This window comes from Grammomys surdaster, unplaced genomic scaffold (genome assembly GCF_004785775.1).
Source record: "Grammomys surdaster isolate TR1022 unplaced genomic scaffold, NIH_TR_1.0 919, whole genome shotgun sequence".
NCBI classification, from domain to species: Eukaryota; Metazoa; Chordata; class Mammalia; order Rodentia; family Muridae; genus Grammomys; species Grammomys surdaster.
In genome coordinates, this window is record NW_021605338.1 from 928505 (window position 1) to 951292 (window position 22788).

General features: G+C 46.2%; 1 protein-coding gene across 1 annotated transcript in view; it reads left to right on the plus strand.

Moving 5' to 3' along the window:
• Positions 1 to 22788, plus strand: part of Atp7b (ATPase copper transporting beta) — a 68668-nt gene that overhangs the window by 28495 nt on the left and 17385 nt on the right. The window contains exons 2-9 of the mRNA XM_028782875.1: positions 3099 to 4329; positions 9453 to 9710; positions 11149 to 11312; positions 15048 to 15209; positions 17893 to 17969; positions 19482 to 19656; positions 21104 to 21337; positions 21935 to 22026. Of these exons, the coding sequence (XP_028638708.1) occupies positions 3099 to 4329; positions 9453 to 9710; positions 11149 to 11312; positions 15048 to 15209; positions 17893 to 17969; positions 19482 to 19656; positions 21104 to 21337; positions 21935 to 22026 (2393 nt within the window). The remainder of the gene's footprint in view (positions 1 to 3098; positions 4330 to 9452; positions 9711 to 11148; positions 11313 to 15047; positions 15210 to 17892; positions 17970 to 19481; positions 19657 to 21103; positions 21338 to 21934; positions 22027 to 22788) is intronic.

Genomic DNA, 22788 nt, shown 5'->3' on the forward strand with positions numbered 1-22788 from the left:
TCTCTCTCTCTCTCTCTCTCTCTCTCTCTCTCTCTCTCTCTCTCTCTCCATCCCAAACCTAGTTCCTCCCTCATTCAGACCTTCGTCCATGGCCCCTCCTCTGAAAGGAATATAGGGTGAGGTCCTCTACTGAAGTACACGAGTAGGAACAGGAGGCCAGTGAAGATAAGGAGACATCAGGGAGTTAAGTGTAGGATTGAGGTGTTGAGCATGAACACAGGGAGTTAACAGGGTCTGTGAGATGGAAGTGTATTGTGCAAACACAAGAAGGGGAGAAGGAGATATTATTTATATCTATTTATTTGTAGATATAAATAAAGTTGTGAGAAGAATTGAATACAGAAAAGATACAAGGACAGAGTTTGTTTGTTACCGTTTTGCTTTGTTTTTGTAGTAGAAAGATCTTGAATTAAAGTTGTGTGTTAATGAGGATGAGTCCTACGTAGGTAACTGAGGCTTAGTGTCCTTAAGCAGAGAGGAGGTAAGGAGTGTAGTCTAACAGACAGAAGTGGAAGGGCTGCAGAAAGTATTGTCGAGTCAAATATACCAAGGTCAGGCCAGTAGTTTTGGTTATCAAGTGGATACTGAGGCCAGATCTGAATAGAAAACTGAATGAAGCAGGGAATGCAAAGATAATTTGAGGCCCTATTGTTTGAAATCTTTTAGAAGACAAGCTAAAGGGCTGTCTTTGGGGATAGTTATTGCCACTCTCTAATAACCAAGAATTCAAATATGTGAGCCTATGGGGGGGCATTTTTTTTTTTTACAAACATAAAATAGCTAACTGACTGCATTTAGACTATATTTATTTTTTTCCTGTATAGTTCTCGCTCCCTCCCTCCCTCTCTCCCTCCCTCCATCCCAAACCTAGTTCCTCCCTAGTTCAACCCCTGTTGTAGGTCTAAATGGGGCAGGGCTTCTCTGGAGTGTTCCCCAGAGTTGAGCATTTCACTGGGATGAACTTCCAGAGAGTTTCCTAGACATCACCAAAGGAAACATTGTGAAGAACAAAGTACTACTTGGTTAAAAAATAAAACGAAGTCGGAGTCCCGGGTGCCACTGTGAACTGATGGGGCCCTTACACGACGAGCAGGAGAGTGGATGATACTGAGTATAGTTCCAGGAAGGGCAGCGATGACCCTTCGGGTGCTGGAGATCAGGCTAGAGAGTAAGAGAAAGAGTGAGTTCACCACTCCTGCCAATAAGGAGTTAAGACCAAACCCTTGCTCTGTCACGTGGCCCAGATGAGATGAAGCAGAGTGGCTCATGGAAGGCTAGAACTCCCCAGGAAGCATGGTGAGCTTTCCTATTTCCTTCAACTATGGCGGATGGTTTTGTTGGGTACAGCAGTCTCGATTGTCGGTTGTGGGCTTTTAGAACTTGTAATGCATTGCGCTGGCCAGTTCTTGATTTGCAAAGTTTCCATTGAGAAATCAGCTGTTATTCTGATAGGTTTTTCTTTATATGGGACTTGTGCCTCTTCTCTTGCACTTTCTTTGTTCTGCATACCTAGAGTTAAACTGTAGTGATTTTCTCCTTTGGTTTTCTATGTGTTTCTTGTCTTTATACAAGTGTCTCTTTCCTTAGTTTGGTGAAATTTTCTTCTATGATCTTTGTGAAGATCTGGCTTATACCATTGATGTGAGATTCTGCTCTCTCTTCTGTGACCAATTTGACAGTTTTTTTTTTTCATATTGTCTTCCATGCTCTTTCTCCATGCTTTAAGTTCACATTCTTTGATTCTGTGGCCGGTTTGGATCCTCTGTTTTTATCTTAAATCCTAATATCCTATCTTTAACTTGACCCATTCTGCTTGTAAGGCTTCCCCTGAGTTTTCTGGTTGGGAGACTGTGTTTTTAAATTCCATCTTTGTGGTAATTTGAATGAGTATGGCCCCTATAGGTTCATATATTTGAATACTTGGTCTGGGGTTGGTGCAACTGTTTGGGAAGGATTAGTAAGTATGATCTTGTTGGAAGAGGTGTGTTACTGGGGGTGGGTTTTAAATTTTTTTTATGAAATTTATGGTTGTTCTTTTAAGTTTTGTGTCTTGGAATTCATCTAGGTAATTCTCATTGGAAAACTTTCTGTAGGACTGATAGATTTGGGTGTGGCTAGAATACTGTATTTTTCATATTTTATTTTTGTCATGAGACTTGGGCATGTGGACATCTTTTGTTAGTTCTGTGTCTGATGTGGACATAGCATGCTGGGACAGAGCACAGGATTTTTGGGTTGGGTTCAGCTTGAAGTCTAACTATGGTGTGAGTGGGATAAAGTCAGGCAGACACAGGGACTGGGCTGGTATACTAGATATATGTTCTGGTCTAAGCCTGGAGATTAGGGACAGGGTGAGCTGGTCTGACCAGAGTAGGGGGCAGCACTAGATTTGGACCTGGGCTAGATCCTGGGATTGAGGAAGGTATGGGGAAGTGAGGAGCTGGTGAACTCACTAGGGTGGATTCCAGTGTAAGATAAATGGTGCCAGACTGGGCCTGGGCATTGGCTGCGTCTCAGGAAGGATGAAGTTATACGGTGGGAGAAGGGTCTGGGCTGCTGCACAGGGTATGCGCTCTGACCAGAGCCTGGAAATGGTGGCTGCACAACAGTGCCAACCTGGCCAGCTGGGGCACTGGATGTGGGACCCAGGCCAAATGGAGGGGTTGGAGATGGTGCCCGTAGGGGAAGATTTGGTAGACTCACCCTGTTGTCCCCCGATGCAAGATATGCAGAACCAGACTGCATGGTATGAAGACGTTCTCCCTCTTATTGAACAGCTGTTTCAAGCTTTGTTTCCTGTTACCACAACTTGTCAGGTAGTTGATCAGCTGTATGGGGCTTGGGAGTCAGTCTCTGGGCAACTTACTGTTGATGTTTAAATAGGGTTTCAGGAGTAGTTCCCGCTCAGCTCAGGTTAAGTAAGAGTTCTAAGCCCAGAGGCAGACCTTCTGTAGAGTTATAGGAGTCTCACAATCCATCTTCAGGAGCCTGGGGCAAGTGCTCACGACTTTTCCTCAGTCGGTGGGTACTTATGGGATTGGCAGTACAAGTGTAAAATTCCTACCAAAGGATAAAATTGTTCTTTCCTTTTCTTGTAGATCTTATCTAAACTTGCGTTACCTGCACGGCTCTGGGAACAGTCAACGAAGCAGAGCTTTGCCTTCGATAATGTTGGTTACGAAGGGGGTCTGGACAGCACCTGCTCATCTCCAGCCACCACCAGTGCGGTTAACATCCTGGGTATGACTTGTCATTCCTGCGTCAAGACCATCGAGGACAGGATCTCCGGGCTGAAAGGCATTGTGAACATTAAGGTTTCTCTGGAACAGGGCAGCGCCACTGTCAAATATGTGTCATCAGTCATTAACCTGCAGCAGATTTGCCTTCAGATTGAGGATATGGGCTTTGAGGCCAGTGCTGCAGAAGGCAAGGCTGCCTCCTGGCCTTCCAGGTCCTCCCCAGCCCAGGAGGCCATGGTCAAGCTCCGGGTAGAAGGCATGACCTGTCAGTCCTGTGTCAACTCCATCGAAGGCAAGATCCGGAAACTCCAAGGGGTTGTGAGAATCAAAGTCTCGCTAAGCAACCAAGAGGCAGTCATTACGTATCAGCCTTACCTCATTCAACCGGAAGACCTCAGGGACCACATCTGTGACATGGGATTTGAAGCCGCCATCAAGAACAGAACAGCTCCCTTAAGGCTGGGACCAATCGATATCAACAAGTTAGAAAGCACTAACCTCAAGAGAGTGACAGTGTCTCCTATCCAGACTTCCGATCATTCGGAGACCCTGGGGCCCCAGGGGAGCCACCTGGCCACCCTCCCACTGGGAATAGACGGGATGCACTGTAAATCATGTGTTTTGAATATTGAAGGAAATATAGGCCAACTCCCAGGGGTTCAAAATATTCACGTGTCCTTGGAGAACAAAACCGCCCAAATCTGGTATGACCCTTCTTGTATCACACCCCTGTTCCTACAAACAGCCATCGAGGCACTACCACCTGGGCGCTTTAAAGTGTCTCTTCCTGATGGAGTTGAGCAGAACGAGCCCGAGAGTGGCTCTTCCAGTGTCCCCTCCCCTGGCTCCTCCCAGAGACACCAGGAGCAGGGCCGGGACAGGACTGCAGTGCTCACCTTCACTGGCATAGCCTGTGCCTCATCTGTTCAGCCCATCGAAGACGTGCTGTCCCAGAGGAAAGGTGTGCAGCGAGTATCCATCTCTGTGGCAGAAGGGACTGGAGCAGTTCTTTACGATCCATCAATCATTAGCTTGGATGAACTCCGAATGGCTGTAGAAGACACGGGGTTTCAAGTGTCAGTGAATCCTGGTATGTCATTGTTATATGTTTGAAAGAGGTCTGGGCCATCTCTTGATGTCTCATGACAGGACTTGGGTAGTTGGATAGGTGGGCTCTGCCTCCCATGTTGAACGTCACAGCAAAGCTTGGTAACCTCTGCTCATGTGTTAGCACGGTAGAGAGAATAGAATTTCCAGTTGCTGCCTCTCATATAGCCAGCACTCAAATGGTAGATTTGGTTTCTTCTCTAGAGAGAATTCAGGGTCCACATTCTAAAAACGAGCATTGTAGGACTATTAAACCAAAGGAACAATCGATACTTTCCTCTGAAGATTTCTCCACTACACAAAACAAAATAGCATTTTAGTCTTATGAGGCATGATGGCACATGCCTGTAACCAGCCTTTAAGAAACTGGGAGACAAGTAAAACAAACTTACAAACAAACAAACAGGCAGACTGCTGATGCAGGAGGACCTGTGTTCAAGGCCACTCTGGGCCTTGAACATGACCCTGTCTCAAAAACATCATGGCATATTGCATGCCTATAATTTCAGACCTTATGGGGAGAGTGGATGCAGGAAGATTAGGGACACGACCTTCCTCAACAACTTGGCAAGTTCAAGTTCAGTTTGGGCTACATCCATCCCTGTCTCAAAAACAAAACAAAACAAAACAAAAAAACAATCCCCCCAAACAAAGAAACAAACAAACAAAACAACAAACAAAAACAAAGCCGCAAAACTCAGAACCTCAAAACTTACAGCAACTAAAGGGTTGTCTGTTCAAGGCAGAAATTAAGAGGAGGATTTTACAGTGACTCTTCCTGCTTTCTCTGATGGCTCTCAGAGCCTTCATGGAAGGGTGGCTGTGGCAGGGCTCACAAAGAAGGAGTCCCATTTTGAGGTGGCTTGTTATCAAGTCGAGTTTCTGGAGTAGCAGCCACCCCTGCTCTACCCAGCACCGTGGCATCAAACGGTGTCTCTGTATACCATGTGGTCAGAGCCTGTGCTAGCTGTGGGGCAGCTATGAGAAAGAGCATCTGGGAGCTTCCTTGTGAGGGAGGCAGTGGAGGACCTCCATCTGTTTGAGTCCAGGCTAGGCTTTTGTGTACGGTGGGAACTGGGAGATAAGGAAGGAGGCTCTGAGAGTTGGAAGTGCCCTGGGCTGTGAAGTCTGGGAGGCTTTGGGGGCATGTGGAGTGACCCGAGCAGGAGGCTTTAGAAGCATGCAGAGTGACCCGAGCAGGACCAGACTCTAGTTCTTGACCCACAACATCAGGAAGTCAGAGGTCAGAGCCACCAGGCTTGGGGTCGGGATAAGGACCGTATGATGGGAAATGGCCCAGGATGAGCTCTTCCCGGATGCTGAAGGGCAGTGTGGAGCTGGGGGTGTAGATCTGAGGGAAGGAGCTCAGGGAGAAGAGTGGGATGAACTGAGTGGGGTGGAACATTTCCCAGATGGCAACTGGAGGGGAAGGCAGCCTCTTAGGTTAGCTCAGCAGGCCATGCAAGCAAAGGAGAGCAGCATCTGTCAGGGTTAGCCGTGGAGAGGTTGTCAGTCCTCTGCACACAGGGAACATAGGGGCTAGCCTTTGCCAGGAGGCTGGGGAGACTTAGTAGAGCAGGGAAATAGAGATAGCATGTCCCAGAGAGGCCCAAGGTGAGGAGAGGTGGAGTCTCTCTCTCTCTCTCTTTCTATTGACAGGCTCTCCCATTCTTGCCTAGGCTAGTCTCAAACAGTTTGGACTCAAGTGATCCTGACCACAGTCTACTGAGTAGGGAACTATAGGCTGGCAAGCCTATTTGCTGAGGGGACAGTTTTGTGAGTGGTTTTAAAAACACCTTGGCTCTCTGATCTGTAAATTACACTAGAACATCGTAGCCACAGAGCCTGGCACCTGCTACTGCTCTTTGCGTGTCTGTGTTGGTACCTGGAGCTACTCATAGGTCACTCAGGCAACACTCCAGCAGTACCCAGGGCTTCTGGACTTGTTTCCCATACTCCACATCCTCTGACCACTGAGTCTAGCCGTATCCTTGAGAAGACTGCTCTATTGGGTTACTTTAGGTGCTCCCTCTGTTCACACCCACCCCACCCGCCCCACCCGTCCCAGCAGGTGTAGCCATGTGACATGCGGTGGCCACAGGCTTTGTACCAAGCATCGTTTTGCTTTCTCACCATTGCTCTCCACACCCTGGAAAGAATGTGCTGTGTGTGTGTTTAAACAAAGTCGATAAAGAGAAATGGCAGAACAGTAAATCTTGCACACCAAAGAAGTATTGAAGAGGCTCACTGTAAACTGTTTGGTGTAAGGCTCCCTCTTTCAGCTGTACAGTCTGCTTATTGGCAGCCAAAGAAATGACCATGGAACTACATATTAAAAGTAATTGAACTTGACTGAGTAAACACAGGAAGAAAAGAACTAATTCATATTAGTGAGAACTGTGAGGATTATATTCACTAAGGCCAAGAGATGCATAGAGTGAGATCCAGTGAATAAAAGTATAAACACCCAGCTGAATCTCAGATAATTACTGGGCGATTACTTTTGTGTGAATTTATGAGAACTGAAAATATACTCACAGTAGACTGACATTGGTCTGAATTTGACATTTAACTGGACATCCTATCTGGGCAGTTTTTGTTTAGGTTAAACTGTCAGTGAGCTTATGAGTGTACTGTTTACATGTTAAAGGGCTGCTAGTTCTTAAGATCAGTGGGGGTTATTTATTTACCAAGTGGAGGAAAACGAGCAGCACATGCCGATAGACATGTGAGATTCATTCAGAGGGAAAACCAAGAAGCCACAGACTGTTGTCAGTACGGTGGCCAAACAGTCATCTGTCTCCTGCACTTGTGGTTTGGAGTAAATGGCAGCCTGTCCTCAAGCCGTGCTGTTTCCGTTTCTACATACACTTAAGGCTATGAGACGGAGGAATGAATTTGTTTCTACATTAGTCTGGATGGTATTTATCTTAGTCACCGTTCTGTTGCTATGAAGAGACACCATGACCAAGGCAACTCTGTAAGATATACTTACAGTCTTCTGTAAGTATAACTTCAGTTCTCATACATTTACACAGGAGAAATCATTCAGTAATTATCTGAATTCAGCTGGGTGTCTAAAAGAAAAAATAAAAGAAATAGCAGAAAGCATTTAATTGGGGCTTGCTTTAATCCATTATGGTCATGGCGGCAGGGAGACAGGCATGGTGCTGGAGAAGTAGCTGAGAGCTGTATTCTGATCCACAGACTGAGAGACACTGGGCCTGGCATGGGCTTTTGAAACCTTAAAGCCCATTCCCTGTGACACACCCCACCAGCAAGGCCTCACCTCCAAATCCTTCCTGGACAGTTTACCAGCTGAGGACTAATATATGAGCAAATATGCAAATATATTATATCATGCAAATATATGAGCCTATGGGCACCAATCTCATTCAGATTGCCACAGATTGGCTAGTTCTGTCTGCCTGTACGTGTATATGGTAGATAAAAAAAAATGTGGTCCCCAAGGTGGGACCTGTGAATGTATGTAACCTTAAATACCAGAACAGACATTATACATGTAATGAAACAGTGGATCTTAGGTAGGAAGATGCAGAATTATCCAAGTGGACCCAGCCACGTCCTGTCAACTTTTCCTGACGGAACAGATTGATGTGACAAAGAGATATTTGAGATTGCTAATTCTGAAAATGGGAAAATAGGGTCGGAAAGCTGGGAATACATAGGATTCTCCAGTTGGGCCTGTTGAAAGACACAGTACGTCTGATGCCTTGATTACAGTATCATGTGACTGAACAGAGCTCTCTAACACGTTGTGATCTTTGAGCTACTAAATTTATGGCCGTTTGTTACAGTAACATCAAGAAGCTAATTTAACAGTGTTTTAGAACCTGAGAAGTACTTACCCTTCAGATTTGTGTATCTTATTCTATGTAAGCTGTACCTTCAAAACAAAAAACCAGACAAAACACAATAGCCAAAACCAAAATAAAACCCACACTGCTGTACTGGCACTGGATAGATAGAAAAGATCAGTAATGTTACGGAACCAAGAGGCAGATCTATGCAAATATGGGCTCCACATTCGTGTCGCTGGCACTCTGGGGAGAAGATGGTAGTCTTTTCAGGCCATGGAAGATCAGAGCTGGAAAGAAATTAACCTCGACTATTACCTTATATACCACACAAAATAATAAAGTTTATTATAGGCCTGACTTATGGGAGCTTATTAAAACTTCTACAGGGATCAGCAAGACAGCTTAGTAGGTACAGTGTTTGCTGTGCAAGGGTGAGAACCGGGCTTCAGGTTCCCAGCACTGACATTTTATAATATCTGGGCAGGACTGGTGCCCCACTTGTAATCTCAATACTCAGAGGGTTGAAACAGCAGCTGTCCAGAGCACACTGGCTAGCTGGACCACCGTATCGGCAGACTCTGCGTTTACTGAGACATGCTGCTTCAGTAAATAAAGAGGTCAAAGAAGACACCTGGTTTCAACCCGTGTCCTTTATGTGCATATACACCCACATGTACCCTCCACATACATATGTAGACATGTGATGTCAACCTGTGTCCTCTACATGTATACGTATATATGCATGTATATCCATGTGCTCCCACATTCACATGTGTGCCCACACACATACTCATGGATGCATAAATGAGTGCCTGTGCACACACACAGCACCCCCACCACACACACACACACACACACACACACAGAGAGAGAGAGAGAGAGAGAGAGAGAGAGAGAGAGAGAGAGAAAACACATGTGCATAAAAAGAAACCTAGGGGTTTGAGAGGAAAATTCCATGAATACTTTTAGCAAGTTGAGGAAGACTCTATTAAAAGAATTAGGCATGTAAAAAGATTGACAGTATTAGCATACGAACTCTAATTACCAAAAGACATCAGAAGGATGGCAGCATCCAATGCAGGCTTGGAGGAGACATTTGCAATGCTTGTCAACTGACAAAAAGGTCCTATCTGAAAGTTACAGGAGGGAGAGGACCATTGGGAATGCCAGTCCCCATGTCACCTCTCAAGGAGCTTCAACTTGAACATTGTCACGCTTGAACCTCCCGTTGTAACAAGCAGAATTCTTTTTTTCCCCTCTAATTATTTCTCAAATTTTATTTTAGAAAACTTCACTATTAATCGTGTCGGAGACTTCAGCTCTGGGAATTCTGTGCCACAAGCCACGGGTGATCCACCAGGGTCTGTGCAAAAAATGGCTTCTGACACTAGAGGGCTCTCCACACACCGAGATCCCAGCCACTTGTCAGATACCCCACCATTCCCGGGAGCAACAACATCACAGAAGTGCTTTGTACGGATCAAAGGCATGACCTGTGCATCCTGTGTGTCTAACATAGAAAGGAGTCTCCAGAGACATGCTGGTAAGAGGCCTGCAGTCATGTTGAACTTGAAAATACTTTGTATCAACTCTCCATCGACTGTGTTTATCAGTAACCCCGCAATCTGGCAGGAAGCCCATTACAAGACAATGCAGATGTTTGTCTGATGTCTCCCCTGTATGATTAGGGTTCTGTCCCTTAAGCATTTATTTTGTTACAAAGTAGATCTCTGAGCACATTAGCTATGAAAATCTGGTCTGATGGTCAAGGTTTATTCTATGGAAAGACTTTTCAATTAGCTTTTCCCAGTCTCTTACCCTCATCCCGTCAATCCCTCTACAGAAAATGAAACACTAGCCTGTGCTTAGAATTTCCATTTTCAGATACTCTGTCCTGTTGACTCCAAAAGCTAATACATCCTTGATTTGCTGGGTTTGCCCTCCTGATGATGTCTAATATTGCTTCTTAAGCCTGAAAGTGCAACAAAATCTTGTTCTGGTTTCTGGAAGTACTTTGACGGTGGTCCCACTGACATGCCTGAAGCAGAGCTGACCTAGTGGCCACATGAGACTTTGTGCTTTGACTCCTGGCTCTGCAGCAGGCTTACCTTAGGCTGTCCCACTTTTCCATCCTTCTGTTCACTCTTTAAAAACACCAAGGCCCTTGCTTGGGTCATTGTCATAAACACGAGTATGTTGCAGGAGGACCTTTGTCAACGGTGGTCTAGCTGCAGATGAATGAAAATGTAATATCATGGTACTGAAGTCTCTGCTCCCGACTTTAACCTCTTGCCTCTGTCTCTTATGGCATATTTTTCTAAAGCACATCATGCCTTTCATTTATTTGAATGTGACCCTTTCTTCTCCTTAAACTAACACAATAGTGTTAGCCCCACGATCTACAGGTTTTTCACTTTTCACTTTTAGAAGTCCTTAAAAACTTGAAAAGAATAGATAAAACCATTTTTGAAAATTTTAAATTGTTCCCTTGTATGTCAGAAAGGGAAGGAAAAGCATGCCTTTCTGTGACAGTGGTTGTGTTCACTGCAACTACACCCCTTGTGTGATGTGCATGCGACAGTGGACCTTCCAAAGGCTTGGCGTGCCCAGGGGCTGTATGGGCATTTGGAGTCTCAGACACACAAATCAGAGTCCGATTTTACAAGGTCCTCAGTTGGCTCCTATGCCCATTAATGTCTGAGAAGGGTTGTTCAGGAACAGTAGCTCCCTAACCTGCCTCTAAGTTAGAATCACCTGAGAAGCCTTTTAAAAATGACACTTGACATTTGCCCTGGAAGATCCCGAGCTGCCTGGTATGTGTTAGTAGCAGTCAGAGTTGTTCATGGCTCTCCCAAGGGCTGCTCACACCCAGCCAGTTTTGAGAGCTACTGTTCTAGAGGATTTCTTGGTTAAATCATGAGGACAACAGTATCAGCCCCGTTGCCATGCCCAGTGTCACAGTTGTGACCTGATGGTTCCAGGTATTCTCTCCGTGTTGGTCGCCTTGATGTCGGGAAAGGCAGAGGTCAAGTATGATCCAGAGGTCATCCAGTCATCCAGGATAGCTCAACTCATCCAGGACCTGGGCTTTGAAGCATCAGTCATGGAGGACAACACAGTCTCAGAAGGTGACATCGAACTGATTGTAAGTGCAGTGGCTATCCCCTAGAGTGGTGGCTCTCAACCTGTGAGTCCTAACCTCTTTGTGGGGAGGCTGTCCAACGACCCTTCACAGAGGTCTCCTGAGACTATCAGAAAACACATTTATATCACAGTCCATAACAGTAGCAAAATTACAGTTATGAAGTGGCAATGAAAATAATTTTGTGATTGGGGGTCACTACAACGCAGTCTGTGGAAGCTGGAGGGTGCTATGACATCTTACGACAGTGCTTTCCTTGTACTTATTGGCTGCTGGGCTGTTTTGTTTGACCTGTTCACTTTGTGAGGGAGGATTGGTTGTATCAGAGAGAGCCTTCCTATTGCATATACCCAAGGTCAAGAGAAAAGGATGGTGAAGTGTCAGCGTCTAGAGCAGAGAAGCCACAGATGGTGGGCTTTAGTAAGCATGGTAGACTGAGTGGCTCATGTGGCACAGTCCTTCAAGTCTGAAGCTAACCACCTGCAGGCATCTCTAGACACAACACCCAAGTCCTTGGAGGAACGAGTGCTATTCAGTGACATATCTAGGTCTGGAGTGGATAGAGCCAGTAGACATTAGACTCTGGATTCCATCCTGTTTCTCTAATATGAAACCACATGAAAGTCGAGAGGATTTGTAGGCACACCAGTGACTGCAAGCTGAGTGACCATGAGTCCTAAAACTCCTGAGGGACTGGAGGTGAATTCTGAAGGAAGCAGTGGTTACCACAGTGTTTTCTGCCTATCCACTATTACAGTTGCGCATCAACACGTTATTGGAAACCATAGTCAACTCTGGTATTTACAGTGTCCTCTGTTCAGATCATGTTTGTAGAAAATGCTTTTTGTAAACAAAGGGAAATATAAAGAACACCCCTGCAAGCCCCGCCAAAATCGAGTAGTATTTTTTAACTGGGGTAAGTAGGGCTTTTGCTTCTTTGTGTATTTAGTCTCCGCCATTAATGGTAAGTCCGTGTTTGAAGAAAATATGGAGGGCATGAGGCACATTGAGCTCCTGATAAGCTGTATTCTCTGAAGAGCCTACCCTTTGTCCTAGTTCCAGGGTCTGAGTGCTGAAGGACAGAGTTAACACTTCCCGGCTATAGCCGTCAGAAGGTGGGGAGGAGCCCTGTTGCAGCCCTCTGGATCCACACATAGTAGGCACCTTGGCCCACTGAGACACTGCACAGAAAGCCTAAATCAAGAGATGATGGCAGATGACTCAGGAAATAGTACCGTACTTACTATGCAATCCCGAGGACCAGAGTTCAGATCCCAACACAGACTCAGATGGGCCTGCAGAGCTGCAGTGGTAACGCTAAGGAAACAGAGACGGTCCCTATGGCTAGTCAGGACAGCTGAGTGAGCAAGCTTTGGGTTCAGAGACCTACCTGCCTGCCTTGATGTGGAAAGCAGCCAACGGTGACACCACTCTATGTTTTCTACGTGCACACACACACTGTGTGCATGTGTGTGCACATGCACATACAGAAATCCAGTAAATATGGCCTGGGAGAGGCTCAGTGGGTAAGAGTGCTTACCACTAAGCCCAGCACCTGTGTTTGATCCCCAAGAGAGAGAACTGACTCCCACAACTTGTCTCTTACCGCCAAAGGTAGGTCTTGGAAAGTGCATTCCTATATTCATAAACACGCGCAAACAAATAAATAACTAGAACATCAGGAAAAAGTGAGAACTCATCAATGTACTATATTATAGTCTTCTTTCTTTAAGCTAGCCCCCTGCTCCAGCTCCTCTAAACAGGGTCTTACTATAGTTTTTCGTTTGCTTGCTTTTTAAATCAGGGTCTAATTATTTAGTCCTAGATGGCCTGGAATTTACTCTGTAGACCCAGTTGGCTTCAAATTCACAGAGATTTGCCTGCTTCTGCCTCCCAAGTATTGGGATTAGGGGCCTGTACCACTGCACCCAATTGAACATTTTATGTGAACTTCTGTATTTATTTGTTTGCACAGGCTAGGCATGTGCCCTGCCACTGATTCATACCACAACCTAGAACTTGTGCACTTAATTTGTAGTCTATGCTATCTGATGTGCCTCCCCTGTATCCAGCAGTGGTATATGATGACACACACTTAAAACTTTTTTTTTTTTTTCAGGGTTATGGGACTCAGTGGTATGGCAGGGGTGCCACAGGTACCAGTTTAAATTCTTGCCCTGTTACTGCAGGGACATTTGTTAGCCTGGTCTCCAACAGCTTGGTTCCCTGTGCAGACTGCAGTGGCTCAGAGAAGACACTGGAAACAGGTTTTCAGGGATGAGGCTTCAGCTCCGCCCCTCACTGGTGTGAGACGACATGATGCACACGTTAGTAAGCCTGTCCGCACTTCAGGTTAGAGGCCTCCTCCCTAGGCCTGACGAGAACAGTACAGCGCCCAAGGGAGCACCTAGCATGATAAAATTATCACCGCAAAGATGAAAAAGAGCTTAGGGGTTAACAATGAAATACCTGCAGACTTGTAAAGTATGTGTAGCTCACCCAGAACTAAGGGCAGATGAGCAGTTGCCTGCCTGATGGATGGTTCTCCCTTTCTCATCTTGTGCTTAAGAACCACGCCACGTTGAGTGCTGAGTGTATCAGTAACAGGGAAATTCCTTCTCGCTCCCTAATTCCAGTGGCTGTCTCCTGGACCTTTGGGCATCTGTTCTGGATCTCTGCTGCACTCTTGAAAGTGCAAGTCTAATTACATTGTCTTGATGGTCGACACTCCTCCCATAGCTCTGCATCAGCTGCCAGCTCAGCAACTCTTTTTGGATGAGTGTTCACAAGCCTTGATGCCATGGACCAACCAGTGCTGCAGACTTGCCCCCTTCCTTGTGTACCCAGTGCCCTTCCCGGCCTGGCTACCTGTCTTAGTTAGGGCTTTTCTGCTGTGAACAGACACTATGAGCAAGGCAACTCTTATAAGGACAACATTTAATTGGGGCTGACTTATGGGTTCAGGGGATCAGTTCATTATCATCAAGGTGGGAACACGGCAGCATCCAGGCAGGCATGTTGCAGGAGGAGCTGAGAGTTCTACATCTTCATCTGAAGGCTGCTAGTAGAATATTGGCTTCCAGGCAACTAGGGTGAAGGTCTTAAAGCTCACACCCACAATAACACCCCTACTCCAACAGGGCCACACCTTCTAATAGTGTCACTCCCTGGGCCGAGACTATATAAATCATCACACTGCCTGAATACCTCATGCCATGCTGCCTTTTGATTTCCCTCTGTCGTGACCCTTACCGTCACCTGTCCACACCCTCTGCATGTTCTAGGACCAGCTCATAGCCCACCCACTGCACCAGTCATTTCCTAAATGCTGTTGTCTTGATAACATGGCACTGCCATTATCTCCATTGGAGCCAGCAGGGCACTGGAGCAGACCAGATCCCAGAGACAGTTGGAACTGTAGACTGTTAAGAGTTTGGAAGATTTTTGCAAAGGTGCACTCGAACACACTTGTTGTGCAGTGTTGCTGCTGCAGTGTTGCTGGTGAGAGCACACAATGTGCAGTGCTTTCCAAAAGTCCATTCTTAGCCAAAAGCCAAACCTCGGTCTGCAGCCACTGGCTAAATGGCTGCTATTGCCTACACTGGCGTTGGGGGAAAGCCACGGAACCACTGGGATTGGTGTCTGTGGCTGGGGGAGTAGTTGCCTGCCACTTAGGTTCCCGAGGTACATTGGAAAGGCTCATCTTAGTCTTGGGAGTTTTGTCTTCCTGTCTTACAGATCACAGGGATGACCTGTGCTTCCTGTGTTCACAACATAGAGTCCAAGCTGACAAGGACAGATGGCATCACTTACGCCTCTGTGGCCCTTGCCACCAGCAAAGCCCATGTGAAATTTGATCCAGAAATCATCGGTCCCCGTGACATCATCAGGATCATCAAGGTAGTAATCCCTGGAAAATTTGTATCCAGTTTTACAAAGCAGTAAGATATAATCAGCTGCCCCAGCCTGAGGGGATTCGATGAGGCCCTCAGGGAAGGGGGGCGAAAGAATGATAGGACAAGAGACACAAAGAAGAAGCACCTGTCTGAATGTCTGATCAAGTGCTTAAACTTTATTGTTCGGGTTGCCGTTATAAAGGCAAGCAGGCAGGAGGGTCATCTAACAGTCAGGGTCCAGGGTCATCCCGTAATTGCAAACTTCTCTAAACCCACAAGAATTCCTAGCCCAAATTACTTATCTAAATATTTTCTCACAAGCAATAGAGCAATTAAAACATTTCTTGGCTCAAGTTGCTTATCTGATTAATATTTTTCTCCCTGGCAGGAGGGCAATAAAGTATCCCTTAACTCAGGCTGTTTACTTAGTTGATATTTGCTCTCAGGCAGGAGGGAGTCTTGGCTCCCGGCAATCACCAAAGAAAGTAGTTAAGCTGGATTCAGAAGTCCTCTATAAGCCGCGGACTTCTCCAAGAGTAGTAAGGTCAGTTGCTTAATTAATTGAAGGTTAATGAACAGCAGATCTTCCGAGCAGAGCATCAGTGAATGGGTAAGAAGAGATGAGCCAGGGCTGGCATGGGGCTCAGCAGGCAAAGGGGCTTTCTGTGGAACCCTGACAACTCAAGTTTGATCCCTGGAGCCCATGGTAGGCAAGATCTGACTCCCAAAACCATCGTCCTCTGACTTCCACATATGTGTGCATACACACACACACACACAGACAGACAGACAGACACACACACATTTTTTTTTTTTTTTTCATTCACAGGCACACACACAGGTTTTGGTTTTTCAAGACAGGGTTTCTCTGTATAGCCCTGGCTGTCCTGGAACTCACTCTGTAGACCAGGCTGGCCTCGAACTCAGAAATCCGCCTGCCTCTGCCTCCCAAGTGCTGGGATTAAAGGCATGCGCCACCCAGCACACACATTATTTTTAAAGAAAAGGATGAGAGGAAAAAGACATTACATTTTTAGTTTTAGGTATTTCCTGAAAATCTTGTCTTGACAAGATACCTGCGGTGGAGAGTTAAGTTGCTCAATCGCCATTTAAACATATTACTTCTACCTGTGCTGGGTGTGTGCAGACTCAGGATGCTGGCACTAATTCCATGCTTCCCTCCCTGCCAGGCTTGGAGGAGAATTTGGTCATCTTGCTTTAGGAAACCAGAGGGTTCATGACTGTCCTTCCTCTCACTCCCTCTGTTTGTCCACAGACTTCCCATTTCTGCTTTAATGTCCCCACTGTAGCAGACCTTAAGAGGGTGAGCGTCCACGGTGATTGGAAAGGGTTCAGAGAAGGCAAACTAAGTGCGATCAGGGTGTGGCGGCCAGTGGAAAGGGTTAAACTTAGTGAAACTGCTTATGAATGAAACATTGTATCAGGCTTCATGCCACTAATACCATCTCATCCTTAATTTTCCCTTCCATGGGCATGGGTACATGTAGAGAGGTGTCTGGCACGTGGCCCAGCAGAGCTTTCCGATATGGAAAGATGTGCTGCTGCTGTTTTTATACAGGTAGGCTGGCTAGCTTCACGGCTACCTCATTCATTCAATGGGGGTAGAGCCTCACGCAGGAAAGTGAAGTTCTTGATCACTGATACCATTCTATTCTACCCTAATCCGTAGAGAATTGTGTCCACATGTCACCCATGGGGCTGAGGACACCAGGATACCGAGAACAGGAAGGAGCGTTCTAGGTGGGGTTCTTCAGTCATGTCTCATATGCACTTTGACTTCTAATATCTTAGCTGCTTCCACCCCGCGCAGTGATTTTTGTGCAGCCTCCTATACCTCTGTCCAAATTGGAGAAATATTGGAATATTGCTTGGCTTCCAGGCTTGCGTGACTCCGGGGCATCTTTTCCTGATACAACCAGGCTGGAACTAGTTATGAGGATATTTTCCTTGTGTTGGCTTTAATGCCCTTCTGCCATGACATTTCATTTTGGTGACACTCAGCACCAGCATCCTGGGCCATCTTTAGTGTGCTGCCAGGACAGTCTCTGGCAGCTCTCCTTGGGCATACCCACAAGGAGCAGCAGAGATGCAATGCTCAGACAGAGATGGTGGCAGCAGAGCTTGAGGGAAGCACAGGGTTTAGGTACAGTTTGTCAGGACATTGGAGAAAGCCACTCTTCATGTAGTGACGCCCTGAGCACAGTAGGTAGTTGTTTGGCAGAAGCCTAGAGATCCATACTCTGCACCCAGTTCTTTAACACATTATTTCCCTCTGACCTTCCTTTTCCTCATGATTGGGTGAAGTACCAGATCACAAGGCATCTGCATTCTTTAACTCAAGACTCTTGAAGTCAACCCTGGTCAGCTTTAGGACCCACTGGAGTGAGTGTGACAATAGCAGCTGTCTTTACGTCGTTGAATAGGGAGAGGGATTTCCATTCAGTGCTGTGTCTACAGGGTGGTACAGTCAGTCTCTCGCACACAGAGTACTGAACCTCTGAACAGGCTTTGGAAGCCATTTTCAACAAAGAAGTCACGGCAGGAAAGCTGTAGGTCACCAGAGGAACTTTGAGATGTCAATTTCCAGCGTCGGAAATGCTTTCTACGTGTGCACATTTTAACCAGAACCTTCCCCCCCTCGCTCCCCACCCCCTTTTCATCACAAGGAAATCGGCTTTCGTGCTTCCCTGGCCCAGAGAAACCCCAACGCGCATCACTTGGACCACAAGATGGAAATAAAACAGTAGGTAGAAAACAGAAGGTGAACGGTTGCCCTGGCTAAGTCTTCGTCCCCTCCCCACTGACTCTGTGGCCCATGCTGATGCCAGCAGGCTCAACTGTGGCCCTGACACCCAGCTTCCTGTATTGCCTTCAATCTTGGATCCTTGCCTGTTAACCCTTGTGAGGTCAGCAGCTGGAGCCACACTGTCTGTAGAAGCGTCTGGATGTTGGCAGCGTCTGTGTCTGTACTGCCCAGCTTGGTAGTGTACTTGAGATGCCAGGAGTGTGTGTGCATTCAAATGAGTGTAGCACTCAGGGCTTTTTTCCTTCTCTTGTAAATCTCACTAATTTTAGCTACTTTATTTAAGTAGTCACCTGTAGTTGGTGGCTATTGAAATATTTAATACTGCTATTAAGTTTCACTAATTCTAACTTGCAGGGTTGGCTTTTTATTTTACAGTCTAGGCTTTATTTGCATGAGTTCTAAAAGTAGGATCTGAAGACAGTCTTCAGAGCTAAGTGGAAAGAAAATGGCCAGTACAAGGAAGGACATAGCTTAGTGACAGGGCCTATGCTTAGCATCTTTCAGGCCTCAGAATCTCCAGCAAAGAATGGGGGTGGGGGTGGGGCGGACTAGGATGCAGATAAAGGTTAATTCATCATCTCAGATGGTCGCTTAGTCATTTAGCACACTTGAAGACTGCTGTTGTATATAGGGAAGTACCTTAGAGCAACTCCTTGCCTTGTCAGGAAAGAGTGAGCAAACTGTGACATCAGTAGCTTAGGCAAATTCTGAAAAGTCTGGGAAGAAGGAGACTCAGGATTTGAAACTCAGAGAGGTGTGCTAAGCTATCAGCATCAGCAGGGAGTGATGGATCCTTCTGGGGCTTTGACTGTGCCTTCAGTTTGGTCCAATTGGTTTGCCCAGGATGTAGAGGACTGTCTGTCAGTCTAGAGTTTGGGAAACCACTGGGTCTGTCTCTTGGATAGCCTCAGGACTCAGGACTGCAGGGTCTACATTAGGATTACAAGGACATTGAGGGTTCCACACTGCCTGTTTGGAATATTATGCTGTAGCTCACATGCAGTCACAGATGTCATCTGCAAACCTTGATTTCTGGCTTTTGTGTTTATTGACAGACTCACTAACCTTATACTCTTATTTTAAATAGTTGTTTAAAATGTGTAAAAATAAGCTTATACTAATAAAATACTATTTCCATCCATCTCTTGCACTGAGGGGAATCTACGTAAGACTATAAAGAGAACTCTAGGCAGCTATAGACTAAGAGTGGAAACCTCTTTGGGCGAGTTCTTGTCTTTCAGGCTCATTTGTTGTACCTATAAATTGGTGGCCACCAGCTTATGCAAAGGCAGAGCTGAACCCAAGTGTCCCTCTAGCAATGCCTGGCCCTTCAGGTCACTGATGGTGTCGGGGGTAAACCTCACTCTTGGTTTAGTTCATCCTCAATCTGATCTGACCCCAGTGCCAAGTGGTTCTGATGTGTCTGTGTTGTCTGACTTTGCCTTCCAGGTGGAAGAAATCTTTCCTGTGTAGCCTGGTGTTTGGCATCCCTGTCATGGGCTTGATGGTCTACATGTTAATCCCCAGCAATACACCCCATGAGACGATGGTCCTGGACCACAACATCATCCCAGGACTGTCCATTCTAAATCTCATCTTCTTCATCTTGTGTACCTTTGTCCAAGTATGTACTGGAAAGCTGGGCAAACCTCTGTCCTTTTGTGCCCAGGCACAGCTAGTGGATCTCTGTTCTGCCCTTTGTGCCCAGGCATGGCTTAATGGATCTCTGTTCGTTGGCTGTGTCAACAGCCCTTTAGCCTAGTTCCAGTGGTACCTCATGGCAGCTATGCTCACCTTTGGGGGAGCTGCTGCTGTTATTTGTTATTTCATAACAGAGGGGTAGAGGGGGCTGCAAATGGGGAACTAATAAGAAAGTCCTAGTTTCATAGTCACAGGTCATTGCAAGTGGTTGAAACTTGTCAGAACAGCCAGCCTCTCCTTGCAAGCTTGGTGAGCCTGAGTGTGTGTGTGTGTGTATGTCTGTATGCACGCACATCTTACAGGGCTCAGGACCTCATACATGCCATATGTGTTAGGCAGGTGTGCCATCACTCAGTCACACCCCAAGTCTCCATTTCCCGATGTGTTTATTATTATTTTAATTTACCCTTGTTAGAATTTTCAAATGAATGTCCCTAGAGCTCATGCTTCCATTGAATGGTCTACCCTTAAAGGGAAAGCCATGGTCTTTATCTTTGGATACATTTATCATTTAGAACAGGGAGGCTTTGTGGAGCTGCACGCATGCCTGTATGCATAGAGAATGCCTGCATGTGTACATTTTGACATATGAAACTAGGACTATTTAGGGGTAACCACTTGTAGGCTGGATTAGTTTCCTGCATTTTCTTTTTAGTTGACAATGTGCTTTGCCCTTATTGTGAGTAATTTCACCAATACGGAAGCAAAGGGAAGTGTACTCTGACTAATTATACTTGCCTCTGGCCCAGTCCTGTTCCCTAGTACTGCTGCCATGTCTTCAGGAGTTAGGCCATCTCTCTCATATCTCACCTTTGTAGAGCAAACCTTTCTGTCTCTGTCTCTCTGGCTCTCTCTTTGTCTCTGTCTGTCTCTCTTTGTCTCTATATGTGTACATATGTGTGTATATGTATGCATGTATGTGTGTTTGTGTGTGAATGCAAATTCATACAATACAGACACGGATGTTTGTTAATGGAAGTGGGAGGTCAGGTGAGAACACTAGCGGATGTTGCCTTTGTTTTTTTGAACCGTGGACATATTTTGCATCATTGACTTACCTTCTCTTTAGAGACCATTCACAGTATAAGTGAATAACGTCATCATCCTTACCATTCTCTTATGGATGTTTACATGGTGTGCCTGCATTCCAAACGTCCCATATCCTTGATCATCCATTTCTGTGTCCAGTAGCGCTCTGAATGAGAAAGTACGTTTCACCGGAGGCTGAGGCAGTGTGTGTGTGTTATCAGTATCAAACAGTCATGCAGAACAGAGTGATATCAGCTAAGTACAAGAACCTAGAATACTCATCGTCCTGAGGCTGGATCTTCCCCACTCCTCGGCCAACCCTTGCCCTTCCTGTCTTTCAGTTCCTGGGTGGGTGGTACTTCTATGTACAAGCCTACAAATCGCTGAGACACAAGGCAGCCAACATGGATGTGCTCATCGTGCTAGCCACAACCATTGCCTACGCCTACTCCCTGGTCATCCTGGTGGTTGCAGTAGCTGAGAAGGCAGAGAAGAGCCCTGTGACCTTCTTTGACACGCCCCCCATGCTCTTCGTCTTCATCTCCCTGGGACGGTGGCTGGAGCAAGTGGCAAAGGTAGCTACAGCTTCAAGTTAAGGAAAAAACGGTTCTTTCAGTAATCGTACTCTCAGCCCAAAGGCAGTGTGTGCTGAGAACTACTAATTACACACACTATAGCGAATGGCCAAGAGGAATCTGAACCCCCATGTAATTAGGGGCCCGCAGTCACTAATCTCCCAGTTGGCTGTTCCTTCTGAAATCCCAGCTAATCTGGCTAATTAGTAAGACCTTTGTTCCGGGTAATTGTGTAGTGGAATGAACTCTGAACTTCAGGCAGAGCTTGAATGGTCTCTTAGCGCCTAATGGATTGTAGTTGGTTAGTTAGAGTAGAAGTCTCCACCTCTACCTCAGGGCTGGGTGATGTTCAGTGCTCTGCAATGGAGCCTGTAAACAAGGGGGGAGGAAAATATATTGAAGGTGAAAGAAAATGGCCGTTGGGCGAACAGCGGGGATTGTGTTCCTCTGAAGTGGGATTCAAGTCTGTCTCAGCAGCACCAGGCTGGGCTCTCCTTGTGGCGCTGGCACGCCTGGCTGCCTTAGTGGCATGGTTGTCGTGCTTGTGAGTGTCAGCCTGGGTTTGGACTGTCAGCTCTCACCCTGGTTATTTCCTAGAGCAAAACTTCAGAAGCCCTTGCAAAACTCATGTCACTCCAAGCCACAGAAGCCACAGTCGTGACCCTGGGAGAGGACAACTCAATCCGCAGGTGCGTTATGTGTCGATCAGTGGAGCTTGGGATCTTTATAGATCACCTGTGTAGTGACAACAAGTGACCATCGTGTAGTTAAGGACATTGTTCAGGCCACCATAGTCATCACCCTGAAGCACCGTCCAATGCCTGCCTTGGCTGCTAAATGCTAGTGACCTTTCTAAAGGTCTGTATTGTACCAGTCTGTCTATACTGCTGTGTAGTGGCATCCTTCAGCAACTGCCTGCTTTCTTACGATAAAGTCCCTTGCCCAGCAGTGGGACTCTGATATCAACTGTGCACGCCCCTCTTGAGTTTAGCCCCAGCCAGATTGCTCAGGGTGAATCTAGTATAGTCATCCCCTGACACCCATGAAGTTTGGCTCCAGGACCCTCAGATAACAAGTCCCCTCATATGAAATGGAACCTTATTTGCATAGAATTCACATCCTCCCATATACTTTAAATCATGTTTAGAATAATTATGATACATTTGCAATGCAAATGGTGTGTAAATGGGTTTTATACTGTATTGTTTAGAGATTTACAGAACAAAGATGCAAAAATATACATATGTTGTGTATATAGACAGGTGACTCCTGCACCTCCCTTCTCCCCCCACCCCCATGTGTGTATTGTGTGTGTGTGTTGCTGGGGAGGGGACCCAAGGCCTCCTACATGCTAAGCAAGTGCTGTACCACCAAGCTATATCCCAAACCCATCCTTCAATATTTTTGATGCAAGGTTGGTTGTGTCTGCTAATCTAGAACTCTTAGGTACG